Below are 19,643 nucleotides of genomic sequence, written 5' to 3'. Positions count from 1 at the left end.
GAAACTCCTGGGCTGAAAAGTGGCCCCACTCCGGCCCTGGGAGAAAGCATCACACAACATGCTGGAAACTAAGGTAAACTCCCACTGCAACGTTACAATAATAGGCTACTTTTATCAGCTTGACGTTGAACTAATGCTCCATGCTCGTACCATGATAAGTATGGAACCCTAGCAACCATGCCGAATTTTGCCACTGCAAGCACCACTTCACATTTTCTTCAGGAAATGTACATTCTAGGTTTGTAGATAAGGTTTCTCCATGATTCAAATGCCCTGCCGATGTTGAGCCGTGTTTTTTCACCCGAAGTTCATCCGATTCACTTTACGAGCTTCAGCAGAAAAAACTTTTTTTGTTGTTTTTTATTAATATGTGGAGTTTGTGTTGGAGTCTGTGTTGTGCTGGGAGCAGGTCGTTTTTATCAGACATGTCATAAGTTGCATAAGTCATAAGTCCATGTCATAAGTTGCAGTGTCGTCGCTGTTGAGTGCAAAGTCAGTAGGCTAGACGAGGCGAGAGGCTCGGGAGCACGCGTGCAGGTCACGTCACTGGCACCTTCACATAAAAATAAGAATACTTGCTTTACGAGGTAATAGCAAAACCCGCAAAGTGGATTATTTTAATTTGAGATTACAACCCCTTCACACAATAAAAAAAGGATTAATTTTAGTAGAAAAGTTACATACAGCACCTTTAAAGATAAAAAAAAAAAAAAAAAAAAAATTACAAGAATTCATACACATAATTTCACAGTATGTGTATGAATTCTTGTACTTTTTTTTTATTTATTTTTTTATTTTTGGTTTTGTTACTAGAAACATGGCGTCAAGTGTGGTAGAGCAACAGGATTTATTTTTTTATTTTTTTGCCCATCAAGGTGGTCTACGCTCCAATCGCATGTCGCAACTCGCCCGGCCATCTCCTCCTATGGAGTCAGAAGCATCTGAGGTCGCTTCGTGCCACTTATCCCCAGCCTGCTCAATCGTGCCGCCGATGAACTCTCATGACAGCCTGTGGCGCCGGGAGAGTGGAGACTCTGGGACCACTTCGGGGCTGCACAGATAGATCTGTTTGCCTCTCCGGACTCGTCTCATTGCCAGTTGTTTTACTCCCTGACCAAGGGCACCCTCGGCAAGGATGCACAGGCACACAGCTGGCCCCGGGGACTCCGCAAGTATGCGTTTCCCCCAGTGAGCCTTCTCGCACAGACACTGTACGAAGTCAGGGAGAAAGAGGAGCAGGTCTTGCTAGTTGCCCTTTATTGGCCCAACAGGATCTGGTTCCCCGAAATGATCGAATATAAGCTGTGTCCCAATGTGAAGGCTGCATCCTCCAAAGGCCGTATTTGAAGGCCGATTGCATCACAGTGGCGCGACAAAGGACATCCCAATTCAAAGGCTGCATCCTTGGAAGGTTGTATTTGAAGGCCGATTGCGCCGCGACGAAGGCTACCCTGATTCAAAAGCGACGCCAAATGCACCCTTCGTTTCCCCGTGAAAGGAAGGATACATAAAAGGATCCTTAGCGGCCTATTTTACCCCATAAGTCATTGTGCGCCGGTGACGACAGCATTTTTATTTTTATTTTTTTAAAGGCGGCCGAGACTAGAGTTCGGTGGTGGACAGCAAATTCACATTTAAATGTAAGTATTATGTTTTCATTTACTCAAATAGCTAGTGAAACCAGAGTTAAAGTTTCTTATAAACTTCATCTTAACTCCTTCGTCACCATTGCGTGGCTTCATTTATCAGGTAGTTTGAGGCAAAACTTGTGGTAATAACGTTATTAGTTTAATGACGTATTTGTAATATTTGTACTAGTCTATCTCACTTGTGTATTACAAGAAACATCACTCACCCAATGAAGCCCAAAACAAGAAGAAAAGCATAGATAAGGCAATGGGGTTTCACTTTTATGTGCTGTAGTGATGTCATGCAAGCTATGTGGTTTTAACCAAATTTGAGTATACAGAAATATGATTTCTTAAAGGGGGGGTGAAATGCTCATTTTCACTCAATCTCCTGTTAATCTTGAGTACCTATAGAGTAATATTGCATCCTTCATATCTCCAAAAAGTCTTTTGTTTTATTATATTAATCAAAGAAAGATAGGGTGTACCGAGTCTTTCCGGAAAAAACCGAGCGGCTGGGGGCGGGCCGTGTGGGCGAAGCTTAGCTGTGCTAACGCGCCGAGCTAGTGACAACACACAGAGACATTATTTGTTCAACAGTTACTCACCGTCCGGTTCCAACGCACGACCGCGAACCTTTATTGCGACTGCTCGATCCTTAAGCATTAGACGATCTGGGCTTTGTTTATAAAACAATCATCGTCGAAATGCAGGGAACAAACAGTCTACACCTCCGTTTATGCTCAGGAAAAACAAACTCCATCCACGGGTTCCTTAACGCTGGGTTCTTTGGGAATCTGTGCAGGGTTGTCTTGCCCTGGCAACCAAAAACACACTTCTTTGGTGACATTGACTTCCCAAAAGCCGGGCAGGGCGCTTTGATGGCGAACTGCTTTCACTCTCTTGCTCTAGTCTATGAGTGCGTGCGCGCGTGCGTCTTTCCGAGGGAAGTGCCCTTTGGACCCATATAAGGAAATTCCGCCCTCTCTTACGTGAGAGAGAGCCATACTCGAAAAAAAACTTCCCGAAACTTGTGACAAACCGGAAGGACAATTTTTGGAACAAAAATACTCCTTCAAACGTACAACTTAACTTTTGAAACTTTGTCCATGTTTAGCATGGGAATCCAACTCTTTAACAGTGTAAAAAACTCAGTATGCATGAGACAGCAATTCACCCCCCCTTTTTGTATGCATGTCTTGATGTGTCATATTTTGCAGTCTTAACAATGCACTTAAGATTGCACCCCTGTGTTAAGTACCCCTTTCTGCTTTTTTAGAGCAATTCAGGAGAAAATGGGTCTGGGGAAGGTAACTCCCATACAGGCAAAAAAATAAATAAAAAATAAATTATATATATATATATATATATGAAAATGAATACACGCATCTTTCCTGAAATGTATTGTGCTGTTGTTGTTAACAAGCCATGGTTCATTTGCTCTGCCCTTAGGATTGCAAGTGTCCTGGGACAGGTGAGGGTGTGAGTGGGAAATCCACTGCTGAAACTTGCCCTGGTTTGTCCTCATGGATGAGGTGTTGGGACAGAGGCATTGCACCAACCCCCTGTCCTCATTACCTCAATCCCTGAGGACACACCAGGGCCGAGTTTAGTAGTGGGTGCCCATGGTGAGGAAGAGCCAGGGGCAGCAGCACCAGCAGCAGTAGCAGCAGGAGCACCAGCACTAGCAGCAACACCAGCACGAGCACGAAGGCGGCCAGACAGAGGATGAGTTTTTGGACTTGAACAGAGAAGACATGCAACTAGAGAGGGAGGCAGAGGCGAGGAGAGCACAGGAGAGTAGGGAGTGGATGGACAGGCTGTTTTCTCTTGAGAGAACGATTGAAAAATATATATATATTTTCTACATATTCTTGTTTAACTTTTTTCACTTTTATTTTTTAAAAGGAAAGAAACATTCTGTACATTATTTAATGCAACTTTAAATGTGTAAATAAAAGAGAATGAATTGTTCTGGACATTGTTTATTTTTGTAATGACAGTCATAATTTCTACATGAAACAAATTATTCTATACCTTTTTTTTTTTTCTTTTTTTTATTCTGAAGATATTTTCAGAGGGATTTGTTAATAAATCATTCCTGGCCTGATTTATGTGACATTTTAATAAAAAACAAATATGGCGAAAATATATTTTTTATGGCTATGGACAGTATATTTTGATTCCCTAGGTAATGAAAGCATATATGCTGCACTCTAAAAACTCCTGGGTCAAAAATAACCCATAATGGGTTATTTTTGACCCAACTCCTGGGTTAAAAAGGGACCAACTAATTTATGGGTTATTTCAACTCAGAAAATTGGGTTATGCTTTTTGACCCAAATTCTGGGTTAAATACCTGACCGAAATGATGGGTTTAAAAAACCCAACATCTGGGTAGAAATAACCCAAAAATTAGTTGATCCTTTTTTAACCCAGGAGTTGGGTCATAAATAACCTAACTTGGGTCACTATCCCAGTATGCCTTATTTCAGAAAATAAAACTTTGTTTTACATTATATTACACACTTAAAGCACTTTTACATTTTTATTGCATTAAATTAAAATCTATATAAAAAAACACACACTTGGACATGTTTATTTTCCTATTTATTTTAGGTCACACTGTAATAACAATATTAGAAATAAAAAATAGAAAAATAAACAACAATTCTCAGAAGAGCCTCAGGAATTTAAGCCTGGGGTCAACTTTGGGGACAAGATTTTTTATTTTTGATAGTGTCCTCATCAAAGAGAAGAAATGCCTCCTCATCTATGTCTTCATCTGAAAGACAGAAAACAAGACAACATGAGTATTGTTAATAAGTTGAGACAATAGGGATCGCTAATGTGTCGTCATCATGACGTATTCTCAGTGGGGAACGCAAAGCATTTTGGGAATCCGCGGCACAAACATTTGGCGCCAGACTTGATTGCATAGACTAGAGGGAAGAGTTCAATCTGCCGTCTACCTGCTGTGTTATATACTGCAATAGTCGTTCTCACGATAGAAGTGGCTTAAAGCTTAAGAACGGAATATCCTTTTATCGTTTTCCAGCGTGGAAAAATAATAGTACAAGCCATGTTTCAGAGGTGACAAAAAGGCGACAAATGGCATGGATAGCAGCAGTAAGGAGACCCAAGATTACCTTCGATAACACTCCACCACACATGATGGTGTGTTCAAAGCATTTTCACAAAGGTAAGTTACAATTATTCTCTGTAAATATTATGTTGTGGGCAAATAACCAGCGTGTTTTGTTTGACTTAGCAGTAACCAGACCAATTAGATTTGACGTTAGGCCAATGTTAACTAGCATGTAATGGCTAGAAAATTAGCTTAAGTTAATAAATCAGTTAATCAGTTTTAAATGATGTACATCTAGGCTACATACTAGCAATTTATTTGGTGAATGTGTTTGCAGGCAAACCTGCCTATGAAATGTTGGAGTGTGATCCTGACTGGGCCCCTTCTCTGTACCTCGGCCATACTGAGGTCAAAGCTACGAACACAGACCGGTTCAAGCGGTTTAGGAGAAGAGCGACGACGAGGCCACAACAACAGCAACCCTCATCGCTAGGCACTGACAACCCTTGTCCTGAGGCTGAGTTGGATAATGCAGCACCTTTATACCCAGGTAAATAGTAAAAGAATACAATATACACTACCGTTCATAAGTTTGGGATCAATAAGATTTTTAATGTTTTAAAAGAAGTATCTTCTGCTCACCAAGGCTACATTTATTTGATTAAAAATGCAAACAAAAACAGTAATATTGTGAAATATTATTCCAATTTAAAACGGCTGTTTTCTATGTGAATATACAGTAAAGTGTAATTTATTCCTGTGATCAAAGCTGAATGTTCAGCATCATTACTCCAGTCTTCAGTGTCACATGATCCTGAAGAAGATTTGTGTTTGTACCTGTTTGTAGTACTTGTGGGTCTGCTTCAACTCCATCCTTCCTTCTGTGAACTGCAGACAAAACTCCTTGTCAGTACATGCCTGCAGAATGGTATGGTCCTGGTGCTTAAAAGGGCATTTAATCTCCACACATCCTTTCCCGCAACATGCACAATGCACAAGTGCATCAGGAGTCGCACCTATTTCAGGGAAAGAAGGGTTGATTATGAATCCACAGTGTTCCACTTTCATGTCCCTGTGCCGCAGCTCCGTCTGTGTGATGTAGGAGACCCTTGCCGTATCCTCTTTTTCTCTCCCCCATTTAATGGCCTCTGGGCCATTGTCAGTCTGTCTCAATGAAGGTTTCTGTGGATAGCACACCTTCTCCACAGTTGACTTTGCTGGTCTGGTTATGGAGGTGGAGACAACAGCGTGCATGATGGAGGCGGTTATCCTTCCAGCCCGTGTGCTGTGCCATATGTCAGACTTGTGCTGCTGTCTAGTGTTCTTTTCCAGTGCAGCTGCCTCTGTGGCTGTCACTGCCACAAGGTGTGTCAGGCCCTCACAGTGTTGAAGCAGGACTGACAAGTCACAGCCATCCATTCTTGGTTCACGAAGACGCAGCAGTGACTTGGGCAGGACACATGGCTGAATGGGGTCAGCATAGAGGTGGCAGAATTCCTCCATCACAGAGCACAGTCCGGACCTGTGTGCATGCATGAGGTCTGTGAGTGGTTTTAAATCAGCAAGTGTCTTCTGCGGTAAACATGTGCCACCTGAGCGGGTCCGGATCTTGGGTGCTGTGCTGGTGTCTCCACAGACTGACCGATCAAGTGTCTTTTTTCGGGCTGAGCTTGTTGTAAAATCAATAGTATGGCCAGGCACTCCCTGCACTTTGGTTATATTGGAGGGCATCACCCAGTATGCTTCAACATCTGTTGGAGTCACATTTCCCCGCAGACGCACAGCTGTATCGATCTTGTAGAGGAGGGCTGCCACATGTGCGCACTTCTCTGCCACGCCAGCCATACAAGTGCAGTGAGCGCTCTCCACTTCCCCACATGCTGTAAGTATGACCCATGGCTGTAGGGGCTTCTGGCTGAGTCGCATGGAGTGATTCACCTAAGACAAAAAAAAGCATTATTAATAGCTTGTAGAGAAATACAAAACAATACTGACAATAGTTTTATATAATTAGTTTATTAATTAAATTAATAAAGACTTTGAGATTTGTTTGGTAATTGTACCTGAATGAATTTAAAATTAGTTTGCTATATTTCAGATCAATATATTTGTTTTCCTTAAAATTTTAACTAACAGTAACTTTGTTCTCATCTTAATTATAAATAATGTATTTCTGTATAAAATAATACTACCATTAAAATACATTTGATTTTCTTTTTTAATCTAAGTGTAACTTAATAATAAACCGATTAGAGCTCTGTTTGAGGACAAGAAATTAAAACCAATGCAATATGATGAATGTCCAAAAGATGGCATTGACAGACTGTTTTTAAATGAGGGTGGATAATATGTTTTGCTTTTAAACTTGCTTTTAAACTGTGTGTGTGTGTGTGTGTGTGTGTGTGTGTGTGTGTGTGTGTGTGAGAGAGAGAGAGAGAGAGATTTTGGGTCTTGGGTGACAGTTGTAGGTTACAGTTTGACAAGAGTTTACAGTTTCACAAAAGCACAATGTTGTGTTTTATTGCGAGTGTACACAGATATAAGTAAACACTTTGCACAATTGAACAAAATGACAGAGTATGTTTTTATGTTTCCACTGTTCGATCGCGCCCGTGCCTCTCCCACACACACACACACACACACACACACACACACACACACATAGACACGTTGGTTTGTTGAATTCTGACTGCATGCAGATAGATGAGAGAGAGCGAGGAGTGTGGTGCTTAAAACATTAGCATACCTTTGAACGGACGACAGTTTTCTGTCCCACTTTTACGATCTCCAGGTCCTGGACCCATCCATCTGTAAAAAAGACCTGGGCTTGCTGCAGCGACTTGAAGTTACTGAAAACTTCGTGTGTGTATGCACTAACACTTAATATCATATAGTTGTATATATATGGGTGCTGGAAGTTGGGCAACAGTTTGACGTCCGTTGACCAGTCGCTCTGCTCGTAAGGATCCAGTCCTTTGATTCCCTTTATTTTCTCGTCATATCTCGTTTTTGCATTAGGATTTAGTTTTAGGCGGTATGGTCCGACAATGTTTTCTTTAGCCCGCTGCATTTTGTAGGATTATTCTGTTTTTCACGTTAATTTTTCATTATTTTCATAGCCTGCTATGCCAGCCGGGCCAAACATACCCATAATTCTTTGCGTTCTGAAGAGGTTGCCGCCCATTTTGGTCACATGTCTTAGCGATCTCTATTGTGAACCACTCACCAGACACTCTTTCATTATCAAGCTAAAAAATAATCACTTTTAAGGGAATGCAGTGGCTTTCACAAAATCTTGCACTGACAGATTTAAGTCTTATTAAAAAAATGTAGGTATAGAGAGATGATATAAGGACAATTAGAGTAAAATGCTCACCTCTAAAATTCTCTGTCAGCTCAGACAGCTGCCACTCAGTTAGCTTATCAGCGACAAAACTGTCCATTTCAAAATGACCTGGAGAAAACATAGCAATAAAGAGGTTGGCAACAATTTGAAGACTTGACCCGCTTAAATTTAACTCTCACTAACGTTACTTCAGTCAGTAGAGCAGTGTATAATATGATAAGCACGGCGCAGTTGGTAAACATAACTCAACTATTGTGTTGCCTCGTCGCTCTGTAGCCGCTGCTATGGGGCTCGCACACCGGACGAGAAGCGGCGCGTCACGTCTAGGACAACTCGAGGTATCGCTCACCGGACGTGCACTCTCTCAAGGGGCTCGCACACCGGACGAGAAGCGCAGCGCAGCGCCGCGTCTTTAAAATTCGAACACATAACGTTACACACCGGCGGCGCCATCCGGCGTCTGTCCGTGGCACCCAGCAACGGCTCAGGACCGTGTTCAAAATCGCGTCCGGTGTGCGATAACGTTACCTCGAGTTGTCCTAGATGTTGTCGTGATAGCCGCGGCTACATGCCAACCACAGAATTACCACGGCTAACGCTAGTCTCAACGTAGCAACGTATTTTTATTTTTATTTATTTTTTTAGCAAATGGTGCTATTAGCAACAGGGACATGGACACAGAAAAGTTTACATTACATCAACACTGAAAATACTCTCTTACCTTGAATATAGATGAAGTTGCACCGATGAAGCACAGGCCAAAACGGATCGAGGGCGAAGCAATGGTTATTTCAAACGACTGTTGTGAGAAAATTCCAGAACAACTGCGGGCGGGCGGGCGAGAGAGAGAGAGAAAGCCAACCCAGAACATGGGTTACTCTTTGAAAAATAACCCAGAAACCCAAACAACCCATGAATTGGGTCAACATATTAGCCCTATAACCCAGAAAATGGTTACTCTCTGAAAAAATAACCCATAATTTTAACCCAACACAAATAACCCAGAAAATGGGTTGAAGAAATAACCCAGGAGTTTTTAGAGTGTGAAATCCCTCTGAGTTCAGATGTTCAGATCTATCTACCAAAAATATATGCAAAATCGTGCATATTTAATGAGATAATGCCTAATTTGCATAATTACACATACAAATTTCTAAAACTTGTAATACTTTTTTATATACTTGTGTAAGTAATCAACTGAGGAAGTTTCATTCAATTCAATTCAATTCAAATTTATTTGTATAGCGCTTTTCACAATACACATTGTTTCAAAGCAGCTTTACAGAAAGTGCATTTCAGAAATGTACATAGAAAAATAAAGTTAGTTAATCATGTATTAATTTAGGGCATAACATTGCTGGCGTCGAGTCGTCTCTTCACAGGTGTCGAGTCGTCTCTTCACGGGTGTTTGGGCATCTGAAGTCTCCATGAGAGGCTGGATACAAACTGGAGCTGACGAACTCTATTTACCTCGGGACTAACGTCCCGAGATAACAACAGAAAAGCAGATGGGAAATAATTAGCATAGCTGCTGTTCATAATATTAATGCATTTGATCCGATTTAACTGTAGTATAAAAGGTAATCATTATGTGAATGCTTGGCTAAAGAGATGTGTCTTTAATCTAGTTTTAAACTGGGACAGCGAGTCTGCGCCTCGAACAATATCAGGAAGGCCATTCCAGAGTTTAGGAGCTAAATGTGAAAACACCCTCCCTCCTTTAGTGGACTTAGATATCCTAGGAATGACCAGAAGCCTCGAATTTAGTGATCTTAAAGAGCGCGATGGATTGTAGGGCGATAGAAGATCCATTAAATACACAGGAGCTAAACCATTTAGGACTTTATAGGTCAGTAGCAATACTTTGTAATTGATACGGAACTTAATAGGTAACCAGTGTAGAGACGATAGAATTGGTGTTATATGATCATATTTTCTTGACCTAGTAAGAACTCTAGCAGCTGCATTTTGGACTAACTGTAGCTTGTTTATTGAGGAAGCAGGACAACCAGCTAATAAAACATTACAGTAATCTAGTCTTGAGGTCATGAATGCATGAACTAACTTTTCTGCATCAGAAACAGATAGCATGTTACGTAGCTTAGCAATGTTTCTAAGGTGGAAAAAGGCTGTTCTTGTAACATATGAAATATGATTTTCGAAAGACAAGTTGTGGTCTAGTATAACACCCAGGTATTTTACTGTAGTGGATAAAGTAACAAGACATCCTTCTAAATTAAAGTTGTATTGTAAGAGGTTTTGTGGGCAGTTTTTTGGACCAATAAGTAATACCTCCGTTTTATCTGAATTTAATAGCAGAAAATTACACATCATCCAGTATTTTATATCTTTAACACACTCTGTCAATTTAGATAATTTAGCGTTTTCATCTGGTCGTGATGAAATAATTGAGTGTCATCAGCATAACAGTGGAAACTAATTCCATGTTTTCTTATAATATTACCAAGTGGCAGCATATATATTGAGAATAGCAGAGGGCCTAACACAGATCCTTGCGGCACTCCATAGTTCACTGACGTTATCTTCATGGTGATCTATTATTTTAACATTTTACCCTATTCACCTGTAGTGTCTCGCCTTAAGTGCATATTTCCACTATCCACTAAGTTGTCTACCAACAGGTTTGCAGGGCTGATTCAATCGACGGCTTTCTGAAAAAAGTACTTTTAATAACTACTGATACTGCATTGGGGAAAAACTACTAAAACCTTAGTTAAGCAAAATTATCTTGCATACTCTACTCTACATGTAGGCTACTTAAAGTATCAAGAGTAAAACTAAAGGTATGTATTCTGCAGGGGGAAAAAACTCCTTGTCAGGGTTTTTAATGATGGTTTTGCATTTATAGGCTACTACTGCATTACTGCGTATGTTGCATTTTACTTCTGTATATTTTCAAGGTTGTTGCATTATATACTTTTGTGTAGTTTAATGTAAAATCATATTGTGATGTCAGGGAAAAAAGTACTTCAGTAGGTTACTTCACATTTGTACGTGAATACTTAACGAAGTATGCATTTCCAAAAATTAAAGTAACAAAATGTAGGCCTATTGTCACAATAGATGGGTTTCCGTTTCGCGAATTACCCATTATCCTCTGCGGCGCGCCGCCATGTTGTGTGTCAAAGCTGTCATGTTCATGTTTACCGCCTTTTCATTTACCGAAGTATTTTTGACTCTTTTGTATTGAGACAACAATGACAAATTCCTCCAAACCTGGCGACAAGGTGAAGGTTATTTACAGGGACACATTAGACGATGTTTGCAAGGCAAGATATGATGACAAATTGAGTTTTATCGATGGAAAGGATCCTTACACAATGTCGAAAGAGGACTGGTCATGTAATCCTGCGGCGTACCCCGATATTCAGGAAATGGACATTGCGAAGTATCTCATCCACACCGTTAGTGCGTACACTTTTGACGAGTTAAGAGGAAGAAAGTCTCTGGAAGCATACAATTATTTTATAAGTGGATGGGTACAAGATATAAAGCATGCTGCCATCGGAGAAAGGTGTGTTTTGACCGCCCGAGTGCGCCATTCTCAACGTACCACAGACCCTTTTCTGGTGCCCTGGTTGATAGCGGAGAAGAGTGGCAGCGTGATTTGTGGACATTGTACATGCATGGCTGGATTGGGTGAGGTGTGTTCCCATGTTTCGGCCCTTTTATTTGCCATTGAAGCAACAGTGAAGCTGAGAAACAGCAAAACAGTTACACAGGAGAAATCCTATTGGCTACTTCCATCAGCTATCAAAAAGGTAATTTTATTTTGTATGTGTTTTAAATCCGTGTTATTCGTTCAATCAAATTACAATTTCTAAACAAACAAAATGTTTAACTGAAAGAACGAGCAGAGCGAGAGAGAGAGAGAAGCCGGTCGCGCGCGCGCACTCGATCTCTCTTCGGAGCCAGGCGAAAGTGTAACTTAAACAAGACTTCACCCTCTCCAAACTAAGCGCTGTCTTGCTCTCTCTCCCTCGTGGAAAAGTTAGTCTGGAGTAAAGAAGTGTGAAGTCCGCACACTGATGTTAACTGCTTCCAAATGGATTTTATTAGACAAGGCAACGTTTCGACCCTCAGGTCTTCATCAGGCACAATATTAATGTGAAGTAAAAACAACCTTAAATAGACACAGGTGATCACCCTAATTGGGTACACACACACAGAAACATGTAACAAGTACAGATCATGTGACAAGTACAGATCATGTGACAAGTACAAATCATAAAAAAAAAAATTATATATATATATATATATATATATATATATATATATATAATAATAATAAATGATTAAGTCTATTCACTAAAGGGATAGTATCAAAAAATAAATAAATAAAATCATTAAATCTATTCACAAAGGGAATAGTAAAAAAAAAAAAAAAAAAAAAAAAAAAAAACCCTAAGTGATTAAGTCTATTCACTAAAGGGATAGTGTCAAAAAATTAAATAAATAAATGATTAAGTCTAATCACTAAAGGAATTGTGGAAAGAAAAAAAAAAAAAAAAAAAAAAGGGAAATTAATATCAACAGATAAGATAAGTCACTATAAAAAAGGCTTAATATCAAAATCCTCATTCAACCCTGAAGGTGACAAAGTATTTAAGGTGTAGATCCAAAAACATTCCCTTTGTAATAATTTCCTCTCATAATCTCCTCCTCTTGAGGGTTTTATGACCTTTTCTATACCAATATATTGCAAAACGCTGACGTTATGACCTACTTGTCTAAAATGAGACGCTATAGGACTACGCATATCTCCAGTCCTAATATTGCTACGATGTTCACTAATGCGGGTACGCAATTGTCTGGACGTTTTACCCACGTATGCAAGACCACAAGGACAACGGATTAAATAGATCACATGAGTAGAAGCACAGGTAATAGTACCCCGTATCGGAATATTACGACCAGTGCGTGGATGACTAAAAGATTTACATTTATGAGTAAAAGCACACTGGGCGCAATTACCACACCTGTAATTACCTGGAGGAAGAGTAGGAATGCATTGTTTTATACGTGAAGGATATTCAGATTTTACAAGCAAATCACGAAGATTGTTTTGACGTTTAAAAACTAGTTTCGGACCATTTTTAAAGACACCTGATAATTTAGGATCACTTGAAATAATATGCCAATGATTATTTAAGACTCTGCGAAACTCTGCACCTAATGCGGAATACTTCGTAGTACAAATGGGAGCATTAAAAAATTGCGTTTTATTATCATGCTTTGTTCGTAAACACTGCATTTGAGATGTCTCGTCGAATTTCTTTTTGGCATTTTCAATCCATTCTTTTCGGTAACCACGATTCAAAAATCTTTTTGTTAAATCAGTAGATTGTTGAGTGTAAGATTCATCTGTGCTGCAAACTCTACGCACACGCTTAAATTGACTGATAGGTAAACTCCTAATTAAAGGTCTAGGATGGAAACTATCACCTCTTAAAATAGTATTACGATCCGTTGGTTTTCGATACAGATCGGTATGGAGTTTCCCGTCACATATGTACACACGAACATCAAGAAAACTAATGCTTACTGGATCGCATTCCATAGTGAAATTCACATGCTCAGTCCTTGAGTTAAGATAATTCAAAAACATCAACATCTCTGCAGGTGTAGCCTTCGTGATCATAAAAATGTCATCAATATACCGCTTGTAAAGCAAAATCTTAGGCAAAAAAGAATTTGACTCATTTAAAATGAAGTCATTTTCAAAAACTCCCATATACAAGCAAGCATAATTAGGTGCCATTTTACTACCCATCGCAGTACCTTTCACTTGTAAATAAAAATCATCTTGAAAACGAAAAAAAATTGTTAGTCAAGACAATATTAGTTAAATCCAATAAACATGCTGTGCTGGGTTTTTCATCCACAGATCTTTGTGTTAAGAATTGTTCTAGAGCAAGTAAACCATCAGTGTGAGGAATGTTGGTATATAAACTCTGAACATCAAAAGTAGCAAGAAGCACATCATCAACAGAAAAGTCAACACCATATAATGATTCAATAAAATCCATAGAATCTCTTACATAAGATGACAACCTAGGTACAAATGATTTGATATAAAAATCCACATAAGAAGAAATGTTCTCAGTGAGACTACCAATACCACTCACAATAGGACGACCTTTCAAGGGGGTATCTAGTCCTTTGTGAACCTTAGGCAAGGTATATAAAATGGGTGTAATTGGAAAATCTACTTTGAGAAAATCATATTCATTTTTACTGAACTCACCGTTTTCAAAATGTGACAATAACTTGGAATGAATACATGCTTTCATTTTATTAGTAGGGTCAGCAGGTAAGGCTTCATAAAAAACATGATCATTCAATTGTCTGCGAATTTCTTTTTCATAATCTGAAGCTCGTTGAAGTACAATCGCTCCACCCTTATCTGCAGGACGCACTATCACAGTATTGTCTTTGCTAAGATCAAATAAAGCATCCCTCTCCATTTTCGACAAGTTATTGTAGACTTTATATTGCCTTTTGTTCTTAAGTAAGTTTTTTACATCAAATTCCACAAGCCTACAATAGGTATCCAAGGACGAATTTCTATTCTTAGATGGAATAAAGGTAGATTTTCTTTTGAAAGGAAAACGAGCCATGGACTGTTCAAGAGTAACACTGCCCTGTGTGGTAACAGGCGGAACATCATTAGATGGGAACGATTGTTCATTTGTACCAAAGAACTCCCGAAGTCTCAGGGTTCTGAAGAATTTGTGAAAGTCAATCATAGTATCAAAATCATTGGTTTCAGTAGTAGGAATAAAGGAAAGCCCCTTACTCAGAGCAGTAATACAAGGTTTTGAAAGTAACTTATCTGAGAAGTTCATTAACGTATCCCCTGGTTGCTCCTTGTCATCCGTGGAGGTAGAGAAAAGCCTTTTTCGCTTGCCCCTTCTGCATCTCTTCTTGATCTGTTTAACCTTCGATCCATTCGCTGACTGTTGGGCTGAGTACGGCCTAAAAAAGTAGATCCATTTCGCCGTCGTCCAACAGGATCAGAGTAGCTGCTACTGTGGGATTTCGTAGGCGCCAACTACCTGGTGATAACAGAACTTGGGCCTCTTCAACCTCATGTGATTCTGACTCTGATCCTGTTGGACGACGGCGAAATTGATCTACTTTTTTAGGCCGTACTCAGCCCAACAGTCAGCGAATGGATCACCCATTTTATATACCTTGCCTAAGGTTCACAAAGGACTAGATACCCCCTTGAAAGGTCGTCCTATTGTGAGTGGTATTGGTAGTCTCACTGAGAACATTTCTTCTTATGTGGATTTTTATATCAAATCATTTGTACCTAGGTTGTCATCTTATGTAAGAGATTCTATGGATTTTATTGAATCATTATATGGTGTTGACTTTTCTGTTGATGATGTGCTTCTTGCTACTTTTGATGTTCAGATTTTATATACCAACATTCCTCACACTGATGGTTTACTTGCTCTAGAACAATTCTTAACACAAAGATCTGTGGATGAAAAACCCAGCACAGCATGTTTATTGGATTTAACTAATATTGTCTTGACTAACAATTTTTTTCGTTTTCAAGATGATTTTTATTTACAAGTGAAAGGTACTGCGATGGGTAGTAAAATGGCACCTAATTATGCTTGCTTGTATATGGGAGTTTTTGAAAATGACTTCATTTTAAACGAGTCAAATTCTTTTTTGCCTAAGATTTTGCTTTACAAGCGGTATATTGATGACATTTTTATGATCACGAAGGCTACACCTGCAGAGATGTTGATGTTTTTGAATTATCTTAACTCAAGGACTGAGCATGTGAATTTCACTATGGAATGCGATCCAGTAAGCATTAGTTTTCTTGATGTTCGTGTGTACATATGTGACGGGAAACTCCATACCGATCTGTATCGAAAACCAACGGATTGTAATACTATTTTAAGAGGTGATAGTTTCCATCCTAGACCTTTAATTAGGAGTTTACCTATCAGTCAATTTAAGCGTGTGCGTAGAGTTTGCAGCACAGATGAATCTTACACTCAACAATCTACTGATTTAACAAAAAGATTTTTGAATCGTGGTTACCGAAAAGAATGGATTGAAAATGCCAAAAAGAAATTCGACGAGACATCTCAAATGCAGTGTTTACGAACAAAGCATGATAATAAAACGCAATTTTTTAATGCTCCCATTTGTACTACGAAGTATTCCGCATTAGGTGCAGAGTTTCGCAGAGTCTTAAATAATCATTGGCATATTATTTCAAGTGATCCTAAATTATCAGGTGTCTTTAAAAATGGTCCGAAACTAGTTTTTAAACGTCAAAACAATCTTCGTGATTTGCTTGTAAAATCTGAATATCCTTCACGTATAAAACAATGCATTCCTACTCTTCCTCCAGGTAATTACAGGTGTGGTAATTGCGCCCAGTGTGCTTTTACTCATAAATGTAAATCTTTTAGTCATCCACGCACTGGTCGTAATATTCCGATACGGGGTACTATTACCTGTGCTTCTACTCATGTGATCTATTTAATCCGTTGTCCTTGTGGTCTTGCATACGTGGGTAAAACGTCCAGACAATTGCGTACCCGCATTAGTGAACATCGTAGCAATATTAGGACTGGAGATATGCGTAGTCCTATAGCGTCTCATTTTAGACAAGTAGGTCATAACGTCAGCGTTTTGCAATATATTGGTATAGAAAAGGTCATAAAACCCTCAAGAGGAGGAGATTATGAGAGGAAATTATTACAAAGGGAATGTTTTTGGATCTACACCTTAAATACTTTGTCACCTTCAGGGTTGAATGAGGATTTTGATATTAAGCCTTTTTTATAGTGACTTATCTTATCTGTTGATATTAATTTCCCTTTTTTTTTTTTTTTTTTTTTTTCTTTCCACAATTCCTTTAGTGATTAGACTTAATCATTTATTTATTTAATTTTTTGACACTATCCCTTTAGTGAATAGACTTAATCACTTAGGGTTTTTTTTTTTTTTTTTTTTTTTACTATTCCCTTTGTGAATAGATTTAATGATTTTATTTATTTATTTTTTGATACTATCCCTTTAGTGAATAGACTTAATCATTTATTATTATTATTATTATTATTATTATATATATATATATATATATAATTTTTTATTTTTTTATTTATTTTTTTTATATGATTTGTACTTGTCACTTGATCTGTACTTGTCACATGATCTGTACTTGTTACATGTTTCTGTGTGTGTGTACCCAATTAGGGTGATCACCTGTGTCTATTTAAGGTTGTTTTTACTTCACATTAATATTGTGCCTGATGAAGACCTGAGGGTCGAAACGTTGCCTTGTCTAATAAAATCCATTTGGAAGCAGTTAACATCAGTGTGCGGACTTCACACTTCTTTATTTTTGTTTATATCACTTAGTTGTCCTGCACCTGAACCCTAATCTGGGTGTTTGGGATGTGCACACCAGCGTCGTGTTTTTGACTCCCCAAAGTTAGTCTGGAGCCCTGCATTGACGGTTCACATCGCTGTAGCCAGGCGGATATCTGCACAGCCCTTATTATACGGTACATTTTAGACTCAGTGTCAAGACAACACCATCTGGGTAAAAAAACAACAACAAGGTGTAGCCTCTTCCTTTTGGCAAAAACAAATCAAACTAAATTGATAAAATCAGGCTCCCAGTCAGTGCTTTAAATTTTTACTGTTCAATGTAAGCATCAAAATGAAAATAGAAAGTTTAAGCAGTTTTTTATTTATTTTTTATTTCCATCCCTTTAAAACTGCTGATAATGGTAGCTACATATACTAGACTAGAAAATATAAGCTAAGATATTAATATCATTATCAATGTGCATGTATAATTAAGGTTAACGTTTGTAATAATTAATTAATTTCTGCTTCATTTCATATTTTTCAGGTTGGATATAAAACTATTCAGGCAATCGATTTTACCTCGGCAAAGACACAGAAAAGGAAGCTGGACTCTGCATTGATAACTGGAGACACCCCTGCCCCATTAAAGCAGAGAAAACTCCCGGATGTGACAGCTCCGACTTCAGAGGAACTAAGTATTTTTTATAGGGATTTGCAAAAACTTAGATCAAAAGGAAAGAAACCTGTGATTTTGTCCTTACTGCCAAATTATGCACAAGAATATCGGCCAGCATCACTGGACAAGAAGTACCCCTTGGTACTTTCAGAACTGTTTGATGAAAATTACATCAACGCTGAGGAAGAAGAGCTGAAAGCCAAGTGTGAAACTGTATTTGATGAGTTGAGTGTAACGGAGGAGGAAGTGAAAAACTGTGAATTAGATACAAGAACAAAAGCAAATTGTAAACAATGGTTCCGTCTCAGAGCAGGTAGAATTACAGCTTCAAAAATCAAAGCAGCTTGTAGGACTTCACTTGACAAACCATCGTTAAGTCTAGTAAAAGACATATGCTACCCAATGACGAAGAGTTTTTCAAATTCTGCTACGCAATGGGGCTGCCAACACGAGAAAACTGCCAGAGAACAATACAAGAAAGAGATGGAGGAATTACATGAAAACTTTGAGATCAGAGACAGTGGCTTGGTTATAAATCCCAAGTATCTGTTTCTTGGTGCATCTCCAGATGCAGTAGCTTCCTGTCATTGTTGTGGTGAAATTGTGGTTGAAATTAAATGCCCATACTGCCGGAGGGACAAATCCATAAGTGATGAAATAGACTGTCTAGAAAAAATAGATGGGCAACTTCGTCTAAAAAGATGCCACGAATACTATTATCAAGTGCAGTGTCAGTTGTTGGTAACAAATACAGAATGCTGTGACTTTGTGGTTTGGACTGAAAAGGACTTTTTCACAGAGAGAATATGTTTCGAAGAAAACTTTTGTGCTGAAATGGTGGCACGTGCTTCACTGCTTTTCAAATATGCCATTTTGGGTGAACTGATAGGAAAAATGTATTCCAAACCAAAAGTGTCAAAATCAAATTCAAATGAGACTCAAACTTCAAATGGCATAATTATATGTGTTTGTCAGTCTCTTTACAGGGAGGGTGATGATGATGTTATTGGTTGTGACTCAGAGAATTGTCCATACAAGTGGTTACATTTTGCATGTGCAAATATTAAGAAAATACCAAAAGGGAAATGGTTTTGCAAAGAATGCAAAAAAAAAAAAGCAAATCAAATGAAATGTACAGGCTAGGCTAACACAATCATCGTCATGTGCATGATAATCATGAAAATAAAACAACGTAGAATTAAAGGAACTCAGCTGTTTATCAATTTACCTGAGATAAAATGATCGGAGCAGACTTTATAGTGTCTTTTTTTTGGGTCAGGATCGAAGCCCTCTCTGTTGATTCTCGCCAGCCATACGTTACGTCTCTTGTACGAAAGCCTTTCCGTCTCTGTTCCTTGGTGATAAATCACTTTTGGAATATCGAAATATTGTCTCTTCGTCGTGTCGGGATCAGCACGATTCGTACAGCCCCACACAACACAGGTGTGACCCATTGCTTCAGTATATTATCATGCTCCGTAACCATAGACTGTAGTCCGTAACACAAACACTTGACACACAAGATGG

The 19,643-nt window shown here is 38.8% G+C and overlaps 1 protein-coding gene across 1 annotated transcript; it reads left to right on the top strand.

Annotated features, from left to right (window-relative positions):
* Nucleotides 1–11,168: 11,168 nt before the first annotated feature.
* LOC307151644 (uncharacterized protein) lies at nucleotides 11,169–19,613 on the top strand. The gene is made up of 2 exons (XM_079859758.1): nucleotides 11,169–11,844; nucleotides 17,985–19,613. Exons 1-2 carry the CDS (start codon nucleotides 11,281–11,283, stop codon nucleotides 19,257–19,259), a joined length of 1,839 nt encoding a protein of 612 aa, XP_079715884.1. The 5' UTR covers nucleotides 11,169–11,280; the 3' UTR covers nucleotides 19,260–19,613.
* Nucleotides 19,614–19,643: the final 30 nt, after the last annotated feature.

The sequence above is a fragment of the Squalius cephalus genome (genome assembly GCF_949319135.1).
Source record: "Squalius cephalus genome assembly, chromosome: 2".
Lineage (NCBI taxonomy): Eukaryota > Metazoa > Chordata > Actinopteri > Cypriniformes > Leuciscidae > Squalius > Squalius cephalus.
The sequence above is the reverse complement of the archived record's forward strand: the minus strand, read 5'-3'. Positions and strand labels throughout refer to the sequence as shown.

Bases quoted from the DNA above. Each gene is read 5' to 3' on its own strand.
- LOC307151644 (XM_079859758.1), top strand. From the start codon at position 11,281: ATGACAAATTCCTCCAAACCTGGCGACAAGGTGAAGGTTATTTACAGG. The intron at 11,845-17,984 runs GTAATTTTATTT...CATATTTTTCAG, and splicing joins TTCCATCAGCTATCAAAAAG to GTTGGATATAAAACTATTCA.